The sequence below is a fragment of the Myxocyprinus asiaticus genome, chromosome 11 (assembly GCF_019703515.2).
Source record: "Myxocyprinus asiaticus isolate MX2 ecotype Aquarium Trade chromosome 11, UBuf_Myxa_2, whole genome shotgun sequence".
NCBI lineage: Eukaryota > Metazoa > Chordata > Actinopteri > Cypriniformes > Catostomidae > Myxocyprinus > Myxocyprinus asiaticus.
This window is the reverse complement of record NC_059354.1, coordinates 18,508,574-18,520,312: the sequence shown is the minus strand read 5'-3', so window position 1 is coordinate 18,520,312 and position 11,739 is coordinate 18,508,574. Positions and strand designations below refer to the sequence as shown.

Here is an 11,739-nt window from a genome sequence, read left to right as displayed (position 1 = left end):
GACTCGTCCCTTCTTTACTGTTAAAAATGGAAGTGAATGGGGACAATAAAAGTGAACGTGGCCAATTTTGGGAGGGTTTAAAAATAGAATTGTGGAGCTTATTATTTTATTAAAGCAAATAATTTATTTTATTCTGTTAAAACTCATGTATTATTTTTTACAGTCATTTTAGGGTTTGTTGACATTACATCGTCATGAAAACGAAGTAATTGGCTATAACTTTACACAGAAAAGGTTAGCAAGGGATTTTATAACACTAAAATCATGTTTACATGCACATTTTTATGTCTTGTGGCTATATTTTTGAAAGAGTGAGTATTTTAACATAAAACATTGGCCACATTCACTTCCATTGTAAGTGCCTCACTGTAACCCAGTTTTTTTTGCTTTTTCTAAAGAAAAGGAAGGATGAGTACAAATACATTTTTGTAGTAATCAACATTATGCCACAAATGCTGTCGATTGAGCTTAACTTGCATTGAACCCGGAATATTCCTTTTTTGGTCGAAGGCAGACATTAGAAAATGTCTTGTTAATTTTTATTTTATTTATTTCATATTGTATTGTGTATATTGTTATTATTATTATTTTTATTAATTACTTGACAGCTTATTTTATTTTTATTGTTATTGTGTACTGTTTTATTATAACTATTCTCATTTCCTTTTCTTTCTTTTTTTTTTTTTTTTTCTTGTCATTATCAGTTTTGTGTATTAATGCTTTGGCAATATTGTATGTAAACACAATTATGCCAACAAAGTACTTTTAAATTAAAATTGAAAATAGAAAGTGGGCGATAAGTAAATCGACGAATTACCGATTTCCCCTTTGCTTCATGAATATTAAGTAGTTTACGTGTCTGACTCGCCAAGATGTTCACTAACCAACGTCATCGGGGCCTAATTAATATTCAAAAGTTTGACCTTCACTAACGTAGGAGTCATAATTTCGCTCCCGGAAGTTATCCGCAATAATTGGACATGCTTTATTTGCGCCTTCTAGTTCGTCCGTCATGCGCTCGCTGGCTGGACTGATAGCTGTATTAGTAACGGCTACTTTCTACCTTTATTTATTGTCATCTTTTCTTCCCCATGGACCTCAGCTTCGTAAACATAACAACAATGAGGAAGACACGGAAAGTTCCAGTGGTGAAGACAACCTGCAAAGAGAAATGAAGACTGCAGCCTCCAGGTCTGCCTCTCCAATGCTCTTTTTTTATTATTATTATTATTTGTTTTACCAGTCTTCAATCCTCAAAATGTGTTGCATATACCTTTCATAATGTGAAAACAGAAGTGACGAGCATTTCCTAAATGGATGCTCTCTGTTTTCTGTTGTGTGTTGTCATTCTGCCATAGACAGAGTTTATGTTCAAAATGCAAGTGACATTGAACAAGAATTGCCAACCAGTGTTTTAGTGTTTATGTCCCTAAAATGTATTTTAAACCACCATTAAAATGTCTAACGTGCGTTATGATTTGGGGGCATATGTCGTTCTTGTATAGCTAATAAACAAAGTACTACATTTCAATAACATTTCAACAATATTTATTGCACATTTTCAATGCAGACACATTAAACATGAGGTAAAATAAATATGCAGCCTAATCATAAATAAAAGTAGGCTTATCACAAATGTTCTCATTTCAAACAAAACAAGACTGCATCTTCACACAAAAAATAACAAAAGTGCCTGTTTCTGAAAAAAGTGCTTTGATTTTTGAACAAATAAGAAAACACAGGTTTAATATTTATCTTTCCTACTCTCTCCCACTGCTTCTCCATCTCTCTTCTTTAGTGAGAGAAATGGGCTTTTGCTTGACTCTGGTGGACCGATCATACTGGGCTTTGAGTTCGTTTATTTTGCGTGCCCTCGCCTCAGACTGCTGTGGATATGTTTGCTCAAAAGATCTGTGCTTTGTCTCGTATTGACGCTTCACGTTGGCAATTTTCATTAGAGCCACGATCTCTGAACATACCAGGCAGAGTGGTTTGACACTCAATGCGGGAAGGATAAAGGCATTTTTGTCTTTGCACTCCTCTTTTAAAGCTCGATTTTCTGTATAGACTTTCTTGACTTTTGCGCACGCCATTCTATAATTCGCTTCCGCTTTTGCTTCGCTCATGCATTGTAAACATTCGCTTTGATTGGCTGAGTTTCGTGAAGTGATTTAAATAACTCACGTGATTGGACAACACACAGTAGTATGGGGCGCTGTCTGGGACCTTCCCAGCTGCGCTGAGCCAGCGCAGTATGTGTACATTGAAAAAAGTGTTGCTTCATCAGTATTTAATGTAACAATTATTTATGATAAATGTGCCTTGGTCCAGATAGAACCTTCACTCGGTCCGGACCCGGCAATTGTGCACCTCTGCCCTAATGGTTTAATATCTAGGCTGGTAACCAATAAGCCTGTAGGTTCAAACCTTGCAAGACCCTTAACCCTGCGTTACTTCAGGGGGACTGGCGAGTGTATTGAGAGTGTGTACTTTGACAATTTCCATCCCGTCATGTGTCTTCATTTTGTTCCAGGTTGAAGTTCCCATCAGACCTGGAAGAGCTGAAAGAGATGGCAGAGCTGTTGCAGTATTATAAGACAGAGCACACTGGATACGTGCTATTACTCTTCTGCAGTGCCTACCTCTACAAGCAGGCTTTTGCCATACCCGGTTCCTCTTTTTTAGTAAGAGCATCTTATGTACACATTCAAAACTCTGTACTAAATGACAATTCAATTGCATACTTTATGCATGGCATGCATCTTTATCCTTTTATCTTACAACATGAACTACAAGTTTACATTATTATTTTTTTACAGAACATCTTGGCTGGGGCCTTGTTTGGGACATGGTATGGTCTTCTACTCGCCTGTGTCCTTACCACAGTAGGTGCCACATTTTGTTTCCTCCTGTCCCAGGCGTTTGGCAAGCAGCACATTGTGAGACTCTTCCCTGACAAGGTGGCCATGCTGCAGAGGAAGGTGTGTACATGTTAACAGTGTCTTATCTTCCAAAGTATGTCAATAATTGCATGATTATATTCTTGATAAGTGATAACAGCCTACAAAAACATGTAACGAAACAATAATTTTTTACAGTTCTTCACGGATGAGATCAATGCAATTAGATCTAGGATCCTCTCCCTTGACTTTTATCAAGACCCTCTTCCACCTCTTTTCCTGCCCACATATTAAAGTTTGAGTCTGTTTCACTCACTCCCCTAGTGGACATTGTGTGACATCTGAAGCCTGCTCATTGTTCTCTAGGGCCACGTTTACACAGCAGCAGAATACGGTTGTCAGACCTGTTTTAATACGTGCTTAATACGGTTACGTTCACACAGAGTTCAGTTATTTACAAGAGAGACAACCGCATTCTATAACCGAATTGAGACCCGCAAATTTTCAGGTCTTACAACCGCATTCTCTGCAAACCTGTGCTGTGTGAACAGAACCGTACTGGACAACTAGTTGTTAGTTATGTTGTGTACAGTGAGAGCCATGCTGCACTGTACACGCATGTCTCGTGTGTTTCATGTGGGGTTTTATTAACTCGCTGAGACAGAGATATAAGCTGTGTGTTATCCAAAAAGTCCAACCGCGGCTTTCTGCTGGCTGCTCGCAGCTTACGGGCATGAGCCGCACGATACAAAAGCTGCGCTCTGCATAGAAGCATCAAAAGCCGCTGTCGGTTAATTATGATCTGATGGATGAACTCGCCTCGATTGGACTTGTTTATTTAATAACGTGGTGTCAATTTTGATAAGACATGCCGGTGTTACAGATGTCGCCATCTTTGATATTTACTGTCACTGTCACTATGGTTACAGCTGTTAGAATACGGTTGTGACTTCGGTTGTTCGTTCATACAGCAGTATTCAAACTGCTGCTGCTGTAAACTGTTACATGAATGGGACATTTCAAGACTCACACTGTAAGCAAATATGGTTGTCAATCCCAAACACTGACTGTGTGAATGTAGCCTAGATATTATCCACCCTCGCTTTTTTATTCAAGTTGGATTTTGTCAGCTCTAGTCTTCTGGCAATCGTAAACAGCAGTTAGTAAATGGTACAGTCTTGTTTTTAGCATGTTGTGGCGCAACCACTTCTTAAAGGTGCATTCAGTGACTTGTGTCATTTTGGTCTTACAGTGATACCTAGCGGCTTGGATGCAGCATAATTCTAAATCAATAGTTTCCAGTTACAGATGCCATTGTAGAAATTCACTATTCACAATCAGCCATGATTAATTTAATCCAAGAGTAAAAGTCTCCAATAACAAGATGGATACTGAGATTAAGCGAGTAGTATTCAGCTGGTCGTGATTCTAAAATGGCTGCCCCCATGAGGGCGCCCCTGCCCCATGTAGAATAAAACAGCTTTTATAAGGTTACTGATATGACTAGAGTCTTCATCTCATGTGAGTGGTCATGATTTTATTCATATGTTTCAAAATTACAATTAATTTCTTCTGGAGTAAAAAAATTTTAATGTGGAAAAAGTACTGAGTACATCTTTAAAAAGCCCAATCTCAACCCATCAGTTTAAAATAATTACAGGCAGATTTCAAAATGACCTTTCTTTATCAAAAATTCTGGTTCTGGTTTTAGAGCACAACACAGAGTCTGCTCTCCTCAAAGTGTCCAATTACCTCTTGCTGTGTGGATTCAGGGAATTTTTGCTATCCTAGTGCTCTTGGATCTTAGTGAAGCTTTTGACACTATAGATCATGAAATTCTTCTGGAGTGTTTAAGACAGTGGGCAGGGATATAGGGGACTGCACTTAAATAGGTTGATTCCTATTTGAGGGAGAGAACATTGACTGTTGAAACTGGGAATTTCTCCTCACCCTCTGCACCTATTTCTTGCAGGGATCCTCAAGGATCTGTTCTCTGCCCTCTTTTGTTTTCTCTATAGTGGTGGCCAAAAATATTGGCATCCTTGGTAAATATGAGCAAAGAAGTCTGTGAAAAAAAAAATCTGCATTGTTTATCCTTTTGATCTTTCATTCAAAATATTCACAAAAATCTAACCTTTAATTGAAGTAAAACAATTGAAAGAGGGGAAATATCTTATTAAATAAATATTTTCTCAAACATGTTGGCCACAATTATTGACACCCCTAGAAATTCTTATGAATAAAAAATATCTGAAGTATATCCCCATTCATATTTTATATATATATTTTTTTTAGTGCACCTGGGTGACTAGGAACATGAAATTGTTCAGCCATGACTTCCTGTTTCACAGGGGTATAAATATGAAGTAACACACAGGCCAAATTCCCTTAATCATCAATCACAGTGGGTTGCACAAAATGGGAAGTGGCTATAAGAAAATAGCCAAAGCATTGAAAATGCCCATTTCCACCATCAGGGCAATAATTATGATGTTCCAATCAACTGGAGATCTTAAGAATCTGCCTGGAAAAGGACGTGTGTCTATATTGTCTCCATGCACAGTGAGGAGGATGGTTCAAGTGGCCAAATAATCTCCAAGGACCACAGCTGGAGAATTGCAGAAATAAGTTGGGTCTTGGGGTCAGAAAGTCTTTAAAAAATGTATCAGACATCACCTACATCACCACAAGTTGTTTGTGAGGGTTTCAAGAAAAAAAGCCTCTTCTCTCATACAACAACAAACTCAAGTGTCTTCAGTTTGCCGGACACTACTGGAACTTCAAATGCAACGGGTTCTATGGTCAGATGAAACAAAAAAAAGAGCTTTTTGGCAGCAAACACCAGAGATGGGTTTGGCGCACACAGAATGAAGTAGTACCCAATGCCCACGGTTAAATATGGTGGTGGATATTTGATGTTGTGGGGCTGTTTTTCTGCCAGAGGTCCTGGACATCTTGTTTGGATACATGGCATCATGGACTCCATCAATACCAACAGATAAAAAATCTAAACCTGACTGCCTCTGCCAGAAAGCTTACAATGGGCCCTGGTTGGATCTTCCAGCAGGACAATGATCCAAAACAAACATCAAAATCAACACAAAAATGGCTCACTGACCACAAAATCAAAGTTCTGCCATGGCCATCCCAGTCCCCTGACCTGAACCCTATAGAAAATGTGTGGGGTGAACTGAAGAGGAGAGTCCACCAACATGGACCTCTGAATTTGAAGGATCTGAGATTCTGTATGGAGGAATGGTCTCAGATTTTCACAGCCTCCTTTGCTCATATTTACCAAGGGTGCCAATATTTTTGGCCACAAATATATGCTTCCGCTAAGTTCCATTAATCAAAAACACAACATTTCATACCATTATGCTGATGACACCCTGCTTTATCTCTCCCTGAAATCATGTGATAATTTGGCTCTGAAATTCCTCTTTTTACTATCTAATTGATGTCAAAAGATGGATGGCTGCTAACTTTTTCTAGCTTAATGAAACTAAATCTGAAGTTGTAGTTTTGCCTCCCTGAATTGGCCAAACATATTATCAAAGATCTTGGCCCCATAACCGTTAATTTACATACTCAAGCGAGGAATCTGGGTGTTATCTTTTGATTCTGATCTAAAATTTGATAAGCAAATAAATTCTGTGGTAAAAGGTGGCTTTTTCCAACTCGGGGCCATTGCCAAACTGAAACCCTTCCTGGAATTAGGAAGCATGTCAGTATTTCTTCTGTGATGGCCTTTCTTCACTGGCTTCCAGTTAAACACAGATTTCAATATAAGATCCTTTTAACTGTTTTTAAGGGTCTGCATGGGCTGACACCTTACTATATTTCTGATCTCCTTCATCAATATCAGACCTCTAGGCCTTTAAGGTCATCACTGACCCTACTTTTCAAGTCCTGTTTGAAATCTAAAAGGGATCTTGCCTTCTCTGTTGCTGCCTCTCCACATTAGATCCTTTGCTACAGTTGAGTCTTTTAAATCTCTTTTGAAAACCCATCTTTCTCTATTGCCTAAGCGTACCTAGATGTACTATATTTATATTGTATTTATGTTTACTGTGCATGAGTTTGAATGTGGCTCTATTTTATCTTTCTTTTGTAAAGCACATTGGTCAACATGTGGTGTTTTTAAAAGTGCTATAAAAATAAACTTGATTGAAACAAAATTGTTGAAAACTGTAGAAATGTATTATTATTTTTTATTTTTTTCCCAGGTTGAGGAAAACAGAAGTAGCTTGTTCTTTTTTCTGCTGTTCCTGAGATTCTTTCCCATGAGTCCAAACTGGTTCCTTAACATGACCTCCCCAGTCTTGAATATTCCTGTTACCCTCTTCTTCATTGCTGTCTTCATTGGTAAAGACATAGTAAAATTCCCTTTCAGTTAAATGTCATAATTACAGGTGAAGTGTCTTTGTGATGTTCAAATACTTTCCATACTATCCCCGTTTCATATGCAGAGACTACAGTATAATTAAGCCATTCGTAGGTTGATTCCCCAGAAAAGTATGTACTGTAACTCAACCAGCCAGACACAGTAGACTGATCTCACAGTGAAATTGTAAATAGTAGGTTGACTTTTCTTTAGCTAAATAGGTCTTTGCTTACTGAAATGTGGAACACTGCCCCCAGTGGCCAAAGTGGTAAGTTACGTGTTATTGGGCTTATAGGCACATGTTAGCTCCAATTTCCGGGTGAAATGTCCACAGAGGGGTGCCAAAAGTGAGTTGTTTTCAGCTGTACATGCTGTAATACAGTGAAGAGATTGTCACTGATTATGCAAACGTGATTACTTCTAGTTTCCCACGCTGCTGACCTAACGCCCTTTCGGTCGCGCAACAGGGGAAGATAAACCCGCTGGAGCTGATGCAAAAATGTCTGATAAGAGATGTTGTTTGTTGGTGTGTCGACGTAATGTGGCCGATCCTAGGGTACAGGAGCTCTCGGAAACAACATGGTGTCTTCCCATGTGATCACGTTTGAGCAACATTTGCTCAACCAATGGTGTGTGGCTTGGGACAGTAATATATGTTTGTCCAACAAACGTAGACGCAATGTTTTTAATAATGTTAATTATATGAAAAATGTTAATTATACTTTTATAAAGTTTCTTTTTTGCAATTCCGTTTGATGACGCAAGGGGTGCAGATATTACACACACTTCACCTTTTAAATATCAGAGTAAAATATATTCATACATATTTGAGAGTAGTTAGTAGCAGCATTTTAACCATTTATTTGAAACATCTGTATTTTCCTCTCAGGCCTGATGCCGTACAACTTCATCTGTGTCCAGACGGGGTCAATGCTGTCTCACATCTCCTCTCTGGATGACTTGTTCTCCTGGAGTGTGGTGGTGAAATTGCTCCTCATTGCCTGTGTTGCCCTGCTGCCTGGAGCTCTCATCCGTAAATACAGCACCCAACATCTTCACCTGGATGACCTTGAACCAAATGGACTTAGTCAAGACAAGAAGGACAGATAAAACCCCTTTGGGGCCACTTTGACCCTGTTTACACCTGGTCTCGGGTGATCATATCGCATGTGGTCAAGTGAGACACATTGCTGTTTATATCTGGTCGCGTGAATGCGTCTCGTGTGACCACTTGTGATTGGATTTTGAAGGAAGGGTCTCTGTTTCATGATGACATAAATCAGTCACTATGTTAGTGTTTTACTGCAAGACATTAAAGTGCAGCAAATTCAGAAAAAAATTAAATGCCAAAAAACAAACAAAAGCAACATTTCGAGCAAAATTATCTGTTAAAGGAGATTCATATATTCATGCTTCTCATCTGTGTTGATATCAAACACACTAAAGAAGATATGTGAAGTTCTTGTGTTTGTTTTGTATCCGCTTTTTTTAATTTTCCAATCAGACAGTTATGTACTTTTAAAACTGCTTGGAACCGGCAAAGTTTAAACTCCTTGTTTTAGTGCGGTTTTCTTTTAACTCTTGTTTTAACGGTTGATTGACAGGTTAAGGGTGGTGCTTCACTTCTGTCTGGGATGCATTCAGGACAGATTAGCTTATATACATCAAATGTGATGTGGTCTCATGTGTTCTTGAGCACATTCGTATGTGGTTTTTGTGATCCAATCACAAAATGTTTTATACCCAGTTTAGACCTGTATTTAGTGCTGATCACCTGTGATCGGATCACCTGAAGTGCATCTTAATACCAGGTATAAGCGGGTCTTTGTGTGTGGCTACTGTTTGCACTTAAATTGGCTCTTAAAAGGATTACAATTTTGATGGATTATTAGAGAATCTCATTTGTGGCCTGACCTTTTTTAAAATGGAAACTTAATTTTTAACATGTAGCTTGGAAGGCTGTTTTGTCGTTTATTGGCATGGATTTTAATGTGAGTGGGAGTGATTAAAAGGGAATTTATGACAGTACGTTGCCTTGTTAGAAAGTTCTGTGGGTCTATTTACGTGTAGTGTTGTATTTGAATTCTGAATCCTGCCTTCTATGAACAAATTAGCAGAGATATGGAAATATAAGCATTAGGATCTGACAGGGAAGATATTTTAGGTATTTAATACTGTTGTTCTGTACATACAGATGTTGATATTGTGGATTTTCTTTGCTTGTTGGGGTTACTGCTGGTGGAATTACTTTCACAACAGTCTTAAATAGTGAACTACCTCACTAAAGTGGGAAAATATTGAATATTTTACTTTTTTGGAGTTCTTGTAAATATTAAATGGGCACACCAGGCTGTAAAGATGCCAGGATCCACATATTCAGTATGGGAATTTTTGTCTTTATGGGAAGGCAGACATCCAACATGTGAAGTCATAGTCTCTAAAATGCCCAGTCACTAAAGCCCCATCCAGCATACTAGTGTTAATGAGTTGAATGGTGAATTAAAAGGAATACTTTTCTTTATACTAGTGCCATTAGCAGTGCTTGGGACAGAACATGTATATCAGTTTACAGTCTTGTACAAGAGTAAATAATTTTTAGATATGATGTAACTGTCCAATAATTCTGTTTGTACTCATTCCATTAGTTTATTGTTAGACCGGTTGAGCATAATTTTTGTGCACTTCATTATAAAATAATCGTATACTTTGTTCACTTCAAGCCAAAATTCATATTATGTAAAAATTGAGTGTTTTCAATTAAAGAAAATATGCTGATATAGTATGATTTGTGCATGTCTGACTCAAACAGACCCATAGGGTTCCCACACCTTTTGACCAATGAATTTCCATGGTTTTTCAAGCTTCTCATGATTAATTTATAAGGATGTTTATTCACTTTATAGAGATTGCCCATACAAAGAGCAACTTCTAACGATTAAATATTTTTGAGCAAGCGTAACAAGAAAAATGTATATTTACTATAGACTTACTGTATCTATGACTTGATGCTTTTATTCATTTCCAGGCCTTGAAATAACAAATTCCCTGATAGTTCCAGGTTTTCCTTTACTGTGGGAACCCTACACTGTAAGAACTAAAAGACACCATTTGTGGTTCCTCAGCTGCCACACCGGCAGAACCCTCTGGAGACCCTCCAGACACCCCTTCAGTTCTCTGAGAAACTTACTCTTAGTTCTTGTTAGAACTCTTAAGAACTGTAAGGACTGTTGATGGTTCTCTCAGTGGCTTAAAAGTATTGAAACATATCTTGAAGTTCCTTGAGTACATAAATAGGATATTTGAGGTAAGATGAGCTTTGGACAGTGGATTTTTAGAAAATCTTTATTGCTCAAATCCATGTTGATCAGCAGTACAGTTCACCTACATTTCAAAACAACATGGTTGTTAGCAAACAAGGATTCAGTGGGCCTCCCCACTACCCACAATCCAGCTGAGGGGACGTGACAGACAGTTCAGCAAGCCCAGTCTCTGTATCACATCGCTCAAAACAAACTAATGTGAGAAGCTAGAGAGCTGCAAAGGAATGGATCAGACGTGGATGCAGAAAAGGTGTAAAGAAGGTCATTTCACAGCCTATGATTTGAATTCATTTATCATGCCTCGCTCTGATTTTTCTCCATCATCCAGATTTAAATGTGACAAGAATAGTGCTCACACTGCAAGGAACTGTAGATGTGTCTGTTGTTTATTATAATATCAACCTAAGGCAAATACCAAAAAAAAAAAAAAAACATAGTACAGTACCTAATTTGTGTTCTTTCACCCTTAAAGCTTTATTTAGGGCATAAAGTAGACCACAATTTTTCCAAGATGATATTTCATGCCAACAATACAAACCGCTAATCCTAAACTGACCTCAGATTCATTTGATTTATTAGCTATAACTGTTGGCCTAAAAATAATGCAAAGACCTCAATTCTCCCTAGCGTTATGTTACAGGATATTTTAATGGACAGCAGACAGCTTAATTACCAGACTACGGAAGAGACAATATAACAGTATGATGTAATGCATGTACCGACTAATAGCGACTGATGCACACCAGACGAAGCTTTGAAATACAAACTCGTAAGAAAAACTTAAGAGCCACTGTAGAATGTTAGATAGGTGTCTACCAACAGTGTGGCACATAAATCGATCAGCCACAACATTAAAACCACCTGCCTAATATTGTGTAGGTCCCCCTCGTGCCACCAAAACAGCGCCAACCCACATCTCAGAATAGCATTCTGAAATGATATACTTCTCATCACAATGGAATAGAGTGGTTATCTGAGTTACCGTAGACTTTGTCAGTTTGAACCAGTCTGGCCTTTCTCTGTTGGCCTCTCTCAACAACAAGACATTTCCGTCCACAGAACTGCCCCTCACTGGATATTTTTTTGTTTTTGGCACCATTTGGATTAAATTCTAGAGACTGTTGTGCGCGAAAAT

The 11,739-nt window shown here is 38.2% G+C and overlaps 1 protein-coding gene across 1 annotated transcript; it reads left to right on the top strand.

Annotated features, from left to right (window-relative positions):
* Window positions 1–929: 929 nt before the first annotated feature.
* On the top strand, window positions 930–10,079 carry LOC127447887 (transmembrane protein 41A-A-like). Its single transcript, XM_051710058.1, has 5 exons — window positions 930–1,191; window positions 2,534–2,684; window positions 2,820–2,981; window positions 7,127–7,265; window positions 8,174–10,079. Exons 1-5 carry the CDS (start codon window positions 1,013–1,015, stop codon window positions 8,392–8,394), a joined length of 852 nt encoding a protein of 283 aa, XP_051566018.1. The 5' UTR covers window positions 930–1,012; the 3' UTR covers window positions 8,395–10,079.
* Window positions 10,080–11,739: the final 1,660 nt, after the last annotated feature.

Excerpts from the sequence above, each read along its gene's own strand:
- LOC127447887 (XM_051710058.1), top strand. The coding sequence starts at position 1,013 with ATGCGCTCGCTGGCTGGACTGATAGCTGTATTAGTAACGGCTACTTTC. Across the intron at positions 2,685-2,819 it reads TACCCGGTTCCTCTTTTTTA|AACATCTTGGCTGGGGCCTT; the intron begins GTAAGAGCATCT and ends ATTTTTTTACAG. Across the intron at positions 2,982-7,126 it reads TGGCCATGCTGCAGAGGAAG|GTTGAGGAAAACAGAAGTAG; the intron begins GTGTGTACATGT and ends TTTTTTTCCCAG.